The 16,039-nt window shown below is 42.7% G+C and overlaps 1 protein-coding gene across 7 annotated transcripts in view; it reads right to left on the bottom strand.

Annotated features, from left to right (window-relative positions):
- Nucleotides 1-16,039, bottom strand: part of Pth2r (parathyroid hormone 2 receptor) — a 109,344-nt gene that overhangs the window by 27,166 nt on the left and 66,139 nt on the right. For all 7 annotated transcript variants that reach the window (XM_011238473.1, XM_011238474.3, XM_017319688.1 and 4 more), the window contains 2 exons: nucleotides 15,494-15,647; nucleotides 10,864-10,924 (listed from right to left, as the gene is read on the bottom strand). In XM_011238473.1, the coding sequence (XP_011236775.1) occupies nucleotides 10,864-10,924; nucleotides 15,494-15,647 (215 nt within the window). The remainder of the gene's footprint in view (nucleotides 1-10,863; nucleotides 10,925-15,493; nucleotides 15,648-16,039) is intronic.

The raw sequence follows: 16,039 nt of genomic DNA, 5'->3' as shown, positions 1-16,039 counted from the left end.
GATGAGACAAGGCAGGGTACCCTAAGTGCCTAGAACACTATAGAGGATACAGATGGCCACTAAATGTTTGTTTTCTTCAAATTACATAAAGTCAATTCCAAGTAAGTTTAACTCATCTGCGGAAAGCGGGTGTGGCTGCAGGCCCTGTGAAACCCACTTGTTTACTGCCTTGCCCGAGCATGCACAGTGAAGAAGCATGCGTGGGCTGCCTGCCAGGCTGGACTGTTCCTCGTGATCGGGACCTGTCAGCCTATCTGTGAATGACCTGAGCTCGTGCCTGGAGCGTGTGTGAGTTCTGATTGGATGAGGTGGGGTGGAGCTAGAAGGAGGTGAGTCGGCATGAGTAGTGAGAAGAGTTTAGCCCTTGCTATGAGAAGGATGGAGTAGTAGAAGCTGCTATTGTAAGTGGTAGAAGCTAGCTGTTGTAAAAGAAGCCAGAAGTAGTATGGAGAGAGAGAGTTGAAAGAGGGAAAGGTGCAAGAAGGAGTAGAAGTAGAAGCTAGTAGTTGTAAGAGAAGCTGTTGTAGTAGTTGCTGTAAGTAAAGCTGCAAGAAAGAAGGACGGTAGAAGAAAAGATTGCTGGGGAAGAGAGCTGTAAGGGGAAATAACCACAAGTAAAAACATTGCTACGTGAACCCGCCTTGGTATCTGTGTCATTCGTGTCACCGCTGGCTCAGAGGACCAACGACAAATGGTGGCCCGTATGGGGAACTGGGATCTCATCACGTAGGTCGGCAATGGTAAGTAAAGAAAGTATAGGCCTAAGAAAACTTTAGTAAACAGCGGTAGGAAAGTTTAGTAAACAGCTGTAAGAAAACTTTGGTAAACAGCGGTAGGAAATTTTAGTAAACAGCAGATAGGAAATTTTGGTAAGCAACGGTATTTAAAGAAATCACAGGCCTGTGAGGTTCCCAGGAAAAAAGGGACAAAGCATTAAGGTTCTCAGGAATAGAGACTGTGGGGAGCCGTGAGCAATTGCCATCATGAGCCTCCGCTGTGCCTAACTGCTAAACAAGTAATGTGCGCAGGTGCAAGAGTAAATTCTTGCCAAGTCACTGCCCATCCCGGGGCGTAGTAGTGGGGTGATGAGTGAGCAGCTAATCAGGAGCTGACACGTCACATGGAGGGGTATATAAGCAGCAGCATTTTCCTTGTTCATTCTTCTTCTTTCGCCTATGCAGTCAATGCTCTCCCAATAAACGTGTGCAGAAGGATCCTGTTGCAGCGTCGTTCTTCCTGGCCAGTTGAGCGTGTGCAAGAAATGGTGCTGAAACCTGGGACGAGAAACATCTTCAGGTACGAGCGAAGACCCCCTGCTACAAGGAGGATTCAGAACTGCATCACGGGGAAGGAGTGGTTAATAAAGGTTCCCGTAAAACAGACTGTTGAGAAGGATCCGGCGTGAATTCAGAACTCTTCAGCTGGGGAACAGGGGTACCCGAAAGTAAAAGGAAATTAATGTGAGTCTCTGAGAGGTATGCTTTCTTACGCAGTAGGTCCGGTAATTGTCGTTGGGGTTGTGTCGCTTGCTTTCTTTCTTAGCCTTGATATTATGCTATTGCCTTAATTTTTCATCACCCTGGACACGAGTGTATCTGCTGGGGGGTAGCTCGGCAGACACATAAGATCATAAAGCAAGTGTAGATAAACTTGTGGATCGACCTTGGGGTTAAGAACCTCACGTAGATAAGTGAGTACCTCAAGGACGCTTTATCCAGGACAAGAAATGTAAGCTAGCTGTTAAGGAAGGGCAATGACTTTTGCAGGAGCACCAGGGAAGCATATCAGAAACAGAGAGAAATGAAAAAGAAGGCACGCATAGAAAAATAAGTTTAAAAAAAAAGTTATTTTAGAGCTCTCCTAGGGACAGAATAAAAACAGGAGATGTCCTGCTCTAGTTCCTATGGATATATTTTTAGCTTTGGATAGGATATTTGTGTCCTTTTGAGACCCCAAGTTTTATTCCCTGTCTGTCTATTGTCTGTTTTTGGTGTATGATTATTGTTTTGTGTTTTATGTTGAAAAACTTTATCTGCTGGCTGTCCATCCTTTAACTTGTTTGAAAAGCAGCCTCAATTTGCACAGTAGAAAGTGATAAAAGCACTGTGGCTGGGAGTCAGGTACAGCTGAAAAAGCCCTGCTGAGGGCCGATTGCAAATGGAGCTCTTAAAGGGGCAGGCAGCTGCATATAGACGGACCTTCTGTTCGGGGATTTGGAGAGAGATTAGATTCTCCTTGCTGGGATGTCCTATTTTCACTGATCAAGCTAAATTTGCATGGGATAGAGATATGCTGCTTGATCAAGGTTGATTTGCACAACAACAGACAGGATATCCAGTGCAGGTATTTGAGCAGGTGAATCAGATTGCCATAAGGGTGTGGAAATCATTGCCCACCGGTGTTGACAGTGTTGTAGAACTCCAGAGAGACAATGAGGCACTGAATCAGGTAAGAGAGGAGGACTCTCAATTGGTTTGGGCGAGAGGGTCTGTTTGTTTGTTTCCTCAGGATCATCGACAACAGCTGCAGGTCCCGGAGAGGCTGACCAGAGCAATTCAGGGCAGGTGGAGCTGTGAGGACGTGGATGTTCCTGTGGCTGGAGGTGCTCCCGCTAGTGAAAACTGAAGAGCTCTGTGTTCCTGAAACCTATGCCATTGACGAATTCGGGTGCTTCCTCAATTCTTTACATCTAACGCCAGATTTTAAGCCTTAATGGAACTTGAATAGCATCCATCATTGTTGGCAATTTTACCTCTGCTTTTTCTTACTTTAAGGAATGGGTGGGGGTAATTTTGTTTGCTGCTGTGGGCTTGTGTCCATGCTCTGGTTGGTCTGCAAGCTCAGAACCCAAAACAAAACAAAACCGTGACAAGGTCGTTATCACTCAAGCACTTGCAGCCATTGAACAAGGGGCTTCCCCTGAAATTTGGCTATCCATGCTTAAGAATTAATTGACATCTGAGTTCTCTGCTCTTGCACTCCTCGGTTCTGTGGAAAATGGGAGAGACTCAACAATTAAAGCTTGCCTTAGGCCATACTCAGCTCTTGCACCCCTAGAGGCTAGACTCATTGCACAGGGACGAGTGAGTAGGTCATTGACTCTAATGGATTGTTGGACTAAGCACCGCATAGGAGTCGCTCAGAGGTTTGGGCACTCCTAGAAGACAAGTCGATTTGCATGAGGGTTGAGTGTCCAAGTGTCCCTCCCCTAGGAAAAACGGCACGGGAGCAGGTCAGGGTTGCTCTGGGTAAAAGTCTGTGAGCCTAAGAGCCAATCCTGTACATGGCCCCTATTTCTGCACACTAGGGATTCGACCTCTATCTTCATCCATTAAAGAGTGGCTTGCATTTTAATAAAATAAAAAGGGGGAGATGTGGGGAGCCGTGAGCAATTGCCATCATGAGCCTCCACTGTGCCTAACTGCTAAACAAGTAATGTGCGCAGGTGCAAGAGTAAATTCTTGCCAAGTCACTGCCTATCCCGGGGCGTAGTAGTGGGGTGATGAGTGAGCAGCTAATCAGGAGCTGACACGTCACATGGAGGGGTATATAAGCAGCATCATTTTCCTTGTTCGTTCTTCTTCTTTCGCCTATGCAATCAATGCTCTCCCAATAAACGTGTGCAGAAGGATCCTGTTGCAGTGTCGTTCTTCCTGGCCAGTTGAGCGCGTGCAAGAAGAGACGAAGCATTAAGGTTCTCAGGTATAGAGACAAAGGTAAGGTTCCCGGGAAAAAAGAGACAAAGCATTAAGGTTCTCAGGAATAGAGACGAAGCATTAAGGTTCTGAGGTATAGAGACGAAGGTAAGGTTCCCGGGAAAAGGGGAACAAAGCATTAAGGATCTCAGGAATAGGACGAAAGGAATTTCAGCAAGAAGTAAAGAAAGCATAGGCCTGATAGACTTTCTGGAAAAAAGGGGACGGAGCACTAAGGTTCTCAGGAATAGAGACAAACGATATGGGTTCAACTGGGACTAAAATGACAGTAAAAATGTTAGCCATCTGGATCTTGGTTAGGGCGTGCTTGAGGGACACCAGTGGAAAGTACAATGCTGAGATTGCTTCTCAGGCTAGCCACCGAAAACCTAAACAGCTTAGACAACAAACCAAAGATAAGAAAGAGAAGAAGGAATCTAGTTCTGGAGGGTCTACTAGTGACAGCGATGGGACTGATAGCAACAGTGACGTCTGTAGTCAGATATTCCGCTGGAGGTTGAGGCGTGGTAGGCTGCCGGATCCATCAGCCCCTCTGTTACCTTTTCCTCCCCCTTATAAAGATGAGGGAGACAAAAGGAGAAAGCATAGTCTTCATGCAAAAGTCTGGAAAAATGTGCCCGCCGTTGCGGGGGCCTTCCCAGTATTTCAGTATATGGCAGGAATGTGTGTAACCTCTGTTCAGTACCAGAATTTTTCCAGAGCTGTAAATCTGTCACGTGCAATTGGTGCGATGCTGTTGGAAATTGGAGTCATGATCTTGACACAAAGATGAAGGAATTCCGTGTGGAGATTGCAACTGCAAAGCAATGGCTGGAGATCATCCAGGGAACTGTGGGATTCTTAAAAAATTGGGGAGGGATGGCCTTTTGAGTGCTCCTACTGACTGTTGTGTGTGAAAGAATGCTTTGGTGGATGGCACGTATGCAAAGGGCTGATAAACAAGCCTTAGTGCAGACTATGGCAGCCTTGGAAGCAGGAACATCCCCCCAATGTTGGTTCAACATGTTGGATCAGTGATTAATGATGAGTAAGACCCTCATGTGCACATACCAACCTAAGACAGGATGACGAAAGTGAGTTTGTCACTCCCATGACGGGTAAGGATGTGGCACGGATGGGGGCAACCTAAGACAGATGCTGATCCCAGAGCTTCTAATAAAACTAAAAGGGGGAGATGCGGGAAGTGGGTGCAGCCTCAGGCCCCGTGAAACCCACTTGTTTACTGCCTTGCCAGAGCATGCGCAGTGAAGAAGCATGCGTGGGCTGCCTGCCAGGCTGGACTGTTCCTCATTATCTGTGAACAACCTGAGCTCATGCCTGGAGCGTGTGTGAATTCTGATTGGATGAGGTGGGGTGGAGCTAGAAGGAGGTGAGTCAGTGTGAGTAGTGAGGGGTTGTTGTTTAGCCCGTGCCCTAGGTAGAAGCCAATAGTAGAGAAGAGAGTAGTTTTAGCCCTTGCCATGAGTAGAAGTAGAGTAAGAGAAGCTGTTGTAATAGGAGTAGTTTAGCCCTTGCCCTAAGAAGAAGCTGTTGGGGAAGAGAGCTGTAAAAGAAAAAGCCCGAAGTAAAGTTGCTGCGTGAACCGGACTTGGTGTCTGTTGCCGCCAGCTTGGAGGACCTGTGACACACATCCTCACCTGGTTTGTACTAGTAAAAGTCATACACTAGATTGAATAGTACAGAGGGGGTTTTATTATTTTGTTATACTTGAAAGTTTAATAACACTTGAAGCAACTGTTTTAAACTTACAGACATGTAAACCAAAGGCTTCCATTTCTTTCTACTCAGACAAAACTCAGTATTGATTATTCTAATGATAAGTGACATAAAGAATTTGGAGAACATAACAACAATTTTTCAAATGTTAGATAATAAACCTATCAAGAAGTTATACTTTATAAATAACTTATAGATGATGAAATGCTATTTGAACAACTTTGAAAGGCAAAACATTTTCAGTCCATACCTAACATCTATATATTTTAAAGCATAGTTTTCATGTACAATTAATACATTATCATCTCAAAATCTATAGAATAGAAAACAGATACTGAGACAGTTTGACCTTCCCCATATTCTCTCATTTTGTTAAATATGTTAATTTCCAAATGAATATAAACATCATAGTCTTACTTTCGCTTAGTGCTATATTTTGGATTTTAAATTACCCTCCAAAATCCCATATGGATGGTATTACTGGGAGGTGAAAGGATCCCTACAACACAGGGCCTACTGGAAGGAAGTTGAATTGTTAGGAGAATGCATTTGAGGGATAAATTGGGAGCCTGTATCTTCTTTCTTTCCAGATACCAAAAACTAAATAGCCCCTCTCACTGTGATGGACTAGATAGGCCCATCAGGGCTATGGACCATGGATCAAAACCTCTTCACAGAGTCTAATATAAATTTTCTCCTGTTTCTAACTTGATTGTCTTGAGTATTACGTCACAGTAACAGAAATCTGTGATCACTAATATTGATTATCAGCTTGATATGATCTAGAATCACCTACATGACAAACCTCTGGTCATGTCTGCGCATTTCTCAGTTGGGTGATTGAATTCTGAAGACTCACCCAAATATGAGTGTCACCATTCAACAGGTTGGAGTTCTGAACTGAATAAAAAGGAAAGAGCAAGCATAGACCCACATTCTCAGCATGACCCTTAGACTGTAAACCAAAATAATTGCTGCTTTTTCAGCATTTAGTCACAGAAGCAATAAATGGAACAAAAACATTAACTCACTTATCTCACAAAAAAATGATGTCATTTATATGCAGGTGTGCAATTATTTTCCTTTTGAATATACCTATGAAAGTGCATAAATAGGCTTCTATATTAGTACCGAGAGATATCAGTCACACTTATTCTGTTACAATACTGTAACTTGCAGACCAACAAGCCCCCACATCAAACTAATTCTGGCCCTGCCTAGATGAAATCTGTATAGCAAATGAGCTTGGAAGCTTACTAGCATGGAAGTCAAGACACAGAATTGTTATAATTGTACATTGAACATTGAATTAAACATTTACAGAACTATGTACAGGTGTCTCTCCTTCACATTCCTCAATACACAAGAAAGATAAAACACTCTTAACTAAGCTGCACAGACCACGGACCACACTACCCTCAAAAGCTTTCATCAGTAACAAAAGTCTTGTTGTACCAGCTGCAAGGCTTTTGGATTCCATACATTTTCATTCCAGTTTTGAGCATTTGATAATATCCTCTTTTTTTCCTCTGTCTCATTGACATTTTACCATCTTGTCTCCTAACATATGAGATTCAATCACACAATTCTAGTTCTAAAAAAAAATCACTATATTTGGAAGTAGGACAAAATTGGCTGTCTCTAAACACATAAAAAAAATTGACTTCTACAGGTTAGGGTGTCAAAGTTTCAAATTTTCTTTTTGACATAATAAGAGAGGCAAGTGAGATTTCAGACATTTTCAAGAAAATGCTATAACTCCTTGTTTTAAATTAATTCTTCAATTCCCCATATCATACACAGCTGAGAACTAAATTCTGTTCATATGTTTTAAAATAGATTTTAACACTCTAAGAAACAAAGTTCTGAATGTTGTAGTATCAGGCTCAAAGGTTTGACTAGACAGTAGAAAGTTCTACACCAACACTGAAACCTTTATCATCCTAACATAGATATTAAGTGAGTGAATCTTTCTTTCTGTCTCTCTCTGTCTCTCTCTCTGTCGCTGTCTCTCTCTCTCTCTCTCTCTCACTCCCCTTCCCCCTCCCTTTCCCTCTCCACCATATTCACTAAAAATAGAGAAGAAAGGAAAGGCTAGGCCCTGAAGATTATGCAAATCCTAAAATGTTTTGTTGTGGTCTGACCCACCCCCACCCCCATAATACCTGTATCCACTTTGTTCCATGCTTGCCAGCTATTTCATAATATTGCTGTAACATGCCTGCCAGTCATTGACATGGAAAAATAACTTGACCCAGAACAAGTTCCTGTTGATCACATATCCTGTTACATTCTGTTTGTTCTGTATGTCCTGAGTTTTGCTGGGTTTTTTTTTGGGGGGGGGTGCTGGGGGGAGGTGATACAGGGTTTCTCTGTGTAGCCCTGGCTGTCCTGGAACTCACTCTGTAGACCAGGCTGGCCTCAAACTCAGAAATCCACCTGCCTCTGCCTCCCAAGTGCTGGGATTAAAGGCGTGTGCCACCACTGCCCAGCTCAAGTTTTGCTAATCTTAAGCAACTCCACAGAGCTTTATGTAGGATCCATCAAGTTAAAGGTCACTATGAACTGCTATGGTTTGAGTCAGAAATGACCACCAGGCAGAACCTCCTACACTCCTTATGAGCTCATTGTGGTTTTTGTGGCTAGTGCTGAAGAATGCTACTATTAAGCCAAAAAGTTAAGACTATAAGTTAAGACTCATGCTCTGTTATCTCACTCTTCACCACCCATCACCACCCCTCTTAGCTCACTCAGGACCAATCAGCTTAAAGCTCAGCTGAAAATACTTTGCCTAGTAAGTGAGATGTAATACTGCTCTCCTCCTTGCCTTTTAAACTTTTGAGTCTGTTTTTTCCCTATAAAAAGCCTTCCCTGAGAACAGACTGGTACCACAATTAGGTTATTCCTTTTTGTGATCCAGATCAATCAGTATTAGAGGGTGCGTTCAATAAATGATCTCCGTCTGGCTGAGATGGTGTTTGTGTGGTTTCTGGGGCGACTCCTGGACCCTACACGTTTAAGTGAATTTTTGCTGCCTTTTCTACTGCACATCCCACCTTTCCTTCTGAATGATGAAGCTAAAGTAGAAGAAAGAAGTGTCAGATCCCCCCACTCGCTGGCTGGCATCCCTATCTCCTCTAAATGAAGCAAGAACAAAGTAATAAGATACTCTGGTTTTGTTCCTGTTGCAGTGATAAAATGCCCCAACAAGAAGCAATTAAAGAGGAAGGCATTTGTTGGGCTTACATGTCTAGGTTATAGTTCATCAACAAAGAGAAACCAAGGCAGGAATTGGAGCAGCTATCACATCACATCCATAGTTAGAAAGAAACAAATGGACTCATGTTGCCTGCTTATGTGCTAGGTACTCAGCTAGATTTCTTCTATTTGATATAGTTCAGGACCCCTGCCTAAGGAACTGTGCTGCCCACAGTCATCAGGATCTTCCTATATCAATTAAGGTATTCCTCCATAGACAAGCTAATGGGCCAACCTAATTTAAACTGTTTTGCCAGGAAGCATCCATGAACCCCAAAAGACCACCAAGGAGTCAACTGCAATCATACTAGAGTCTTTATTTACAAACTCAAGCTTGGGCCACACCACCTCTGACATAGCAGAACAGGAGGGTGAAGCTCCAAGACCTCAGCAGGACAAGGCATTATTGGAAACGGTGGGCAAGTGAGGGAGTTTCAGCCTGGCAAGCATCTAATTGTATGACTATTGTAATCCAACAGGTGTGTGCTCTGAAGCCAAACCATGAACGGTCTGAAACAATCAGATTAATCTTTGATTGACTGTTGCTAAGCAGTAGCTATGGAGTCATGGGGTCCTTCCTGGTACTTGTGAGTGTAGCCTGGGTTCAGCTATAGGTCAAGTGTCTCTTAAGATGTAGGCCAGTCCCACAAAGGGGTAGGTTTGGCATCTCAAAACAATTCCTCACTGAGAGCTCTCTTCACTGAAAGTTAGAGCAAGTTGGTGTTTAAAATTAACCATATCAGGTATCTTATGAAGTATTGCTGGTTTTGTAAGTAAATAGAACCAGAGGTGGAGGGAGGGGAGCACCTTGGAGGGAGAGAGGAGGGGATGAGGGGAGGGGCATATCAGGCACTGGAGGGAACAGGAGAGAGGTGCAGAGGGTCAGGAAATTGAATAAAAATATGTAACATGGGGGGATGAGGAGCCGGGGATAGCCACTGGAGGTTCCAGACACCAGGGAAATGAGAGGCTCCCAGGACCCAATGGGGATGATTTTAGCAGAGAAGGGGAGATAGAACCTGTAGAGACCACCTCCAGGATATAGGCATGCCCCCAGTGGTGGGATGGGGCCACACACCCATCTCAAAGTTTTTAACCCAGAAATGATTCTGTCCAAAGAAAGAACAGAAAAAAAAAAAAAAAATGGGGCAGAGACTGAAGGAAGGGCCATCCGGGGACTGCCCCACTTGGGGATCCATCCTGTCTGCAGACACCAAACTGTTGCCAAGAGGCGCTTTTTGACAGGAATCTGGTATGACTGCTCCTGGGGAGGTTCCGCCAGCAACTGGCAATTAAGATATGTGGAGCCAACCATCAGACTGAGCTCAGGGACTCTTGTTGGGGAGGTGGCGGAAGGACTGGAGGAGCGGAGGGTGATTGCAACCCCTAGGAAGAACAACATCAGCTGGCAGGGCCACCTAGTGCTCCCAGGGACTAGAACACCAACCCATAAGTGTACAGGGAGAGATCCATGGCTCCAGACACATAAGTAGCAAAGAATGGCCTTGTCTGACATCAGTGGGAGGGAAGGCCTTTGGTCCTGTAGAGGTTTGATGCCCCAGTGTAGGGGGATGCTGGAAGGGTTGCGTGGGAGATGGTGAGCACCTTCATAGAGGCAAAGGAGGAGGAGGGAGGTTGTGGGATGGGGATCTTGTGGAGAGGTAACCAGGAAGTGGGATATCATTTGAGATGTAAATTAACTGAATGATTAATTTTTTAAAAAAAGGTGTATTTTAGTGCTAGACTGGGTGCCTAGAAAGTACAAAGCTCTGGGTTCAAGCCTCAGACACACACATACACACACACACACACACATACACACACACACACACAAACATACAAATGCAAACTCCAGGTTGAGTGTGGAATGTTAAGAATGATGGGCATAGACATGTTTTGGTCATCATAGTTTTTAAATCAATTATATCATTCATAAAATTCAGTAACTTAATCCAGTCTGTGAGCCTTTCTGTCCTCTAAACCTTTACTAGGAGCTAAACTGGTTCCAGCTTCGGGGCAACGTGTGAGCATCTACCACTGCATTCAGGCAACTTCACCTGACTACCGCATAGGAGCACAGCCATCAGCAAGAGCCGGCAAGTCAAAGCCGGAGTCCACAGAAACCCAGAGTCCTCAGGAACCCCACCCCCACCCCACTTTGATTTCCACTAACCTGGTATCCGCCAGAGTGGCTCGTGCCACTGCCCAGGCCACAACAAATACTGCTGGAAATCCTGAAAACAGAAAAAGATTTGAAGCCCATACTTACTTTCAGATCAAAGACTGTTTTGTTTGCTTGTTGTTTTTCCCCTCAGGTGGCTATAATATTAGCACTTAAGAGAGGAAAACAAATTGATACACAAAAAAATACTGTTTTCAATAAGAAACGTGGACCTAATGCCCTCTTGTTAGTTTGAGAAACGAGTGGCAGTCTAAAGGACAAATTGCCCCTGGAAGTCTGAGGTGATGATGTTTCATCAAGTTTTCCTGGCATGGGTGGAGAAGGAAACCACATTCGGAGGAGACTGAAATATGCAGAGCCATAACCATGCAGAGGGTGTACCACTCTGACTAGCCACACCAAGGCCTGCTCTCAAGGAACGTGGCCACAAGGACGAGAAAATCTGGAAGAAGCTGTGGTCTTAAAATCATTACACTGTTCAATCAACAGTACATTTAGAAAACTTCCACATTCTAAAGGCGGGAGAGGAAGACACTGAAGCTTCTGATGTCAGGAAGTTCAGAAAGAGTTTGTTCTTTCTTGGCTCTAATTCGACTCCAAACAGAAGCATCTGTCCACACTCAAGGGACTGAACTGACCGCTCAGAAAACAGGGAGTAAGTATAAAGAGAGTCGGTATCCTTGGCCCACTCTTTTGCTTCCTCTCTCAACATCTGCTCTCTCTTACATAACATACGCTGCAACACCGTATCAGTTGCTGTCAAGCCTGCACCGGAAGCAGACGCTCCCAGACCTCCAGAATTGTTTGCTTGCTTCCATTTATTCTTTATCCAGCTTCAGCTACTTCGCTATAGCGACACAACGTGAACTAAAGTAGGGATGTTCACAAATACTTCCATATTTAATTTACCACCAAATGAATAATTGAAAACAATTGGCTAAACCGAAGTCACATTATATACAGGTGACACGTTATATATAGGTAATGAAGTGTTTATACCTGCCGATGATCTAAAAAAAAAAAAACAGGATGTGACATTTTTCTACATTGAAAAGATGGCAACGGGTCCATGACCAGATGAAATAACCAGAATAAGTACTTCATATATTAATAAACAGACACCTCTTCTGACAGCTGAAAATTAAATATATAAATGCTAAGGATCATACTCATAATGATGAAAACTAAAACTGAGACCTTTTAAATTAAATTTTAAAACATAGAAAGATATGTAGATGAGAGAATGAGTGGAAAGAAGAATAGACTATCTGAGGGGAAACTGAGGCAAGGCTGTGTGGGGTTAAAAGAGAAAAAAGTTGTTACTTATGTTTACCCCTCTCTGCATTGTTTATAAAAATTTATTTTTAACTGTGTGAACATGTGTGCATAAAGGTGTAAGCTATGCATGTGTGGGTACATGCAGAGGCCAGAGCCATTGGATCTCCATGAAACGGAGTCACAGGCTGCTGTGACACACCTGGTATGGATATTAGGAAACAAAACATCCATGGAAGGAGTTACAGAGACAAAATTTGGAAGTGTGATGAAAGGATGGACCATCTAGTGATTGCCATATGCAGAGATCCATCCCATGATCAGCTTCCAAACGATGACACCATTGCATACACTAGCAAGATTTTGCCGAAAGGACCCAGATATAGCTGTCTCTTGTGAGACTATGCCAGGGCCTAGCAAATACAGAAGTGGATGCTCACAGTCAGCTATTGAATGGACCACAGGGCCCCCAATGGAGGAATTAGAGAAAGCACCCAAGGAACTAAAGGGAACTGCAACCCTATAGGTGGAACAACAATACGAACTAAGCAATACCCCGGAGCTCTTGTCTCTAGCTGCATATGTATGAAAAGATAGCCTAGTCGGCCATCACTGCAAAGAGAGGCCCATTGGACTTGCAAACTTTATATGCCCCAGTACAGGGGAACGCCAGGGCCAAAAAGGGGGAGTGGGTGGGTAGGGGAGTGGGAGGGTGGTATGGGGGACTTTTGGTTTAGCATTGGAAATGTAAATGAGCTAAATACCTAATAAAAAAATGGAAAAAAAAAGGAATTGAACCCAGGTCCTCGGGAAGAAGGATTTGAGCTCTTAACTGCTGGTCAGTCTCCAGCCCCCTTTCTACATCTTTGTAGTTAAACTCAGTATAAAAGCAATCACTTTAATATTTAACTAATCTAATACTAGATTTTTAAAATGACACTCTGGTAAACCTTGGTTCCTCTTCAGATTAAAACTTTCCTTTGGAGTGTTTAAAATTAGTTTTGGGTTTTTTGTTGGTTTTTTTTTTTGGGGGGGGAGTTGTTTGTTTGTTTGGTTGGTTTGGTTTGGTTTGGTTTGGTTTTGGTTTTTTGAGACAGGGTTTCTCTGTATAGCCCTGGCTGTCCTGGAACTCACTTTGTAGACCAGGCTGGCCTCAAATTCAGAAATCTGCCTGCCTCTGCCTCCCGAGTGCTGGGATTAAAGGCGTGTGCCACCACGCCCGGCTTTAAAATTAGTATTTTAAAAATGAATGTATAGGTTTCTGAGTACTCACCTAGCTGAGGAGACTTTAAAGCCGTAATTGGCCCAAATGAGCAATAAACAAAAAGCAACCAAGTTCCCGTCTACAATAAATCATGCCATTGAAAGGAGATGTGCAATTGGGTTCTCTGTGAAGTATTTCCATGACATGCAAAGCCACAGTCATGTTTTCAAGTATTGAAGAATGGATTTGTTAAAAATAAAATTTATCTTGTTTTTTTTAAATATGAGGACAGCAACTATTAATCAATATGATGTGGATATGAATATTTCAAGAGTTTTGCTCTAGGAGCCAGGAGTCAGTCTTAGATGGGTATTACTATTCTTTTCACTAAACACGCCTAGAAAAATATTTCTCAACCTATGGGTGGCAACCCCTTAGGGAATCAAACAACCCTTTCACAGGGGTCATATATCAGATGCCCTGCATATCAAATATTTACATTTTGATTCACAACAGTAGCAAGTATTAGAGTTATGAAGTAGCAATGAAAATCATTTTCTGGTTGGAGGCCATCACAACATGAGGAACTGTATTAAAGGGTCACAGCACTGGGAAGGTTGAGAGCCACTGATCTAGAACATCTCTTAAGTCCTGGAGTTGTAAAGAGAGTCCGAGGACATACGAGCTACACAATTTATTATTGTGTGGCATTGTGCGGATGAAATCAACCTAATGTTGAGTAAAAGATGCTCATGTACTGCTGTCTGTTAGGCTCCTGTGTACTTTAGTGGATTTAACCCTCCCTTACGAGATGGAGATCTCAAAAGACCTTGCTCATTGACTGTTGCATCATCCCAATGACAAAATCATTGTGAACAAATTAAGGACAGTTGTAAAAGAAAAGTTAGAAACTGACACTTGCATAAAAGAATAGGAGAAGCAGGGAACCTTTATCTTTTTTCACTCCTCCAAGGTTTCACGGTGAGGCATTTAACTGAGGAAGGGCAGACAGTGCTGAGCGTTTGGAGTTCAAATAAAGAGCTGGTGAGGGGGCCTGAACCGCTTTCTTACTAAGCCATAAGAAAGTAGAGAAAAATGATCAGTGCACAGGATCAATGTAGAAATTCAAAAAGTAAACAAGCAAGCTGCTCCAGGAACGAACATACCCACAAACATCATTTCAAAATGAGTTCAGCATTCCATTTTGTCATCCTAAAGACCTTCAGTGAATTATCCAAAAGTTTCCTTTTCAGTAATTCACATTTTCTGCTGCCATGACAATTTTTAAGGCAAAATGGGCAAAGGAATGTTCCTGCTTCATTGGGAGGGGAAAAAAAAAACAAGTCTTCCAATTTAAACCTGAGACTAAATTGAGCTTTCCTCCTATGCTGGGTTCCTCATAATTCAAACACTAAAGTAGTAGCTTAGGTCTGTCTGCAGCTGCTAAATCTCCAGACGATTCGCTTTTAACCACCTCTGAGCTTTCCTTACCCTAAAATTCTAACAAGTACACAGAATCTTTTTCTCTGTCTCATGTTGAGATCCTGCCAGGTCCAATAACGGCTTCAGTCCTGGTAAGTCATTTGTGAAATGTGAGCTGAATATCATGTTTTAAATTTACTCTACTGAAAGTAATTTGAATAATCGCCATCCAAGAATGGTAAGGCTCTGTAATTACTTTGTACCTTTATGTGTTCGATGAAGTCAAAATAGGCTCTTATGACACTCACTCTCATTATTTGACCTAGAAACACAAATCAGAGACATGGTTGTATTGTATAAATTCAAACTTCAAAACTGTTAGGATGAAGTCATTGTCAGAGCAGACCTGGCGTAAGGCGTGGGCCTGAAAGGTTTGAACAAGTAGAGTTAACAAGTCTTTCCAGCTTCCTCCACAGCTAGAATTTGGCCTAGAAACAACTAACCACAATTTAAGCTTGAAAAGTTTGCTACTCCTAGAAGAATGGTAGAATTGATGTTGATAAATGATTTCATTAACAGAACAATGAAACAAAAGAAAAATAGTAAGATAAGATGGGTGGGATTTTTTTTGTAAAAATGGCTGAAGGAGGGCTGGTGATGGACAGGGCACAATGCACTCAATCTCATAACCAGGCAAAAGGAAGGAACCTGGGTGCTTACCCCAGCCTATCGAGATGAAGCCCCACAGGTATTTGGTGTCGGAAAAGAAAGACACAAAGATTAAGTTGTGCAGGTAGAGCCCTTCCACCAGGATCCAGTAATAGTTTGTAGCCAAGAAATAAATAAACATCACGACAGCGATCTTGCACCCCACCTGTTATGAATGAACCAGAATTGCATTGAATTAGGACATTTTATTGTGCCAGATGCCACGCTGAGACCCCTAAAAAAACAATTCTTCCACTTACCTTCTGATAATTAAAAATGTCTTACTTCAGGAGTACACTAAGAGTGTTGAAAAGATCAGAATCAAGTTGTCTTAACATAGGACTTTGCAAACTACCAGACTTGATTTTGCTTTTAAGATAACATATCTTTCTTTTAATCGTTACCAAATTTCATAATATTTTCTTTTTACAAAAAATAACATAATCATCAGGAGAAAGCAGAAAGATTAAAAAATGAGGGAAAATATTAGTATTAGTCATGCTTCTATGACAAATTTGTTTCATTCTGGGCTTTTCGTGTGACTACCCCAGCAAAATA

The sequence above is a fragment of the Mus musculus genome, chromosome 1 (genome assembly GCF_000001635.26).
Source record: "Mus musculus strain C57BL/6J chromosome 1, GRCm38.p6 C57BL/6J".
NCBI lineage: Eukaryota > Metazoa > Chordata > Mammalia > Rodentia > Muridae > Mus > Mus musculus.
Note: the sequence above shows the minus strand (reverse complement) of the source record. Positions and strands in the feature narration are given on the sequence as shown.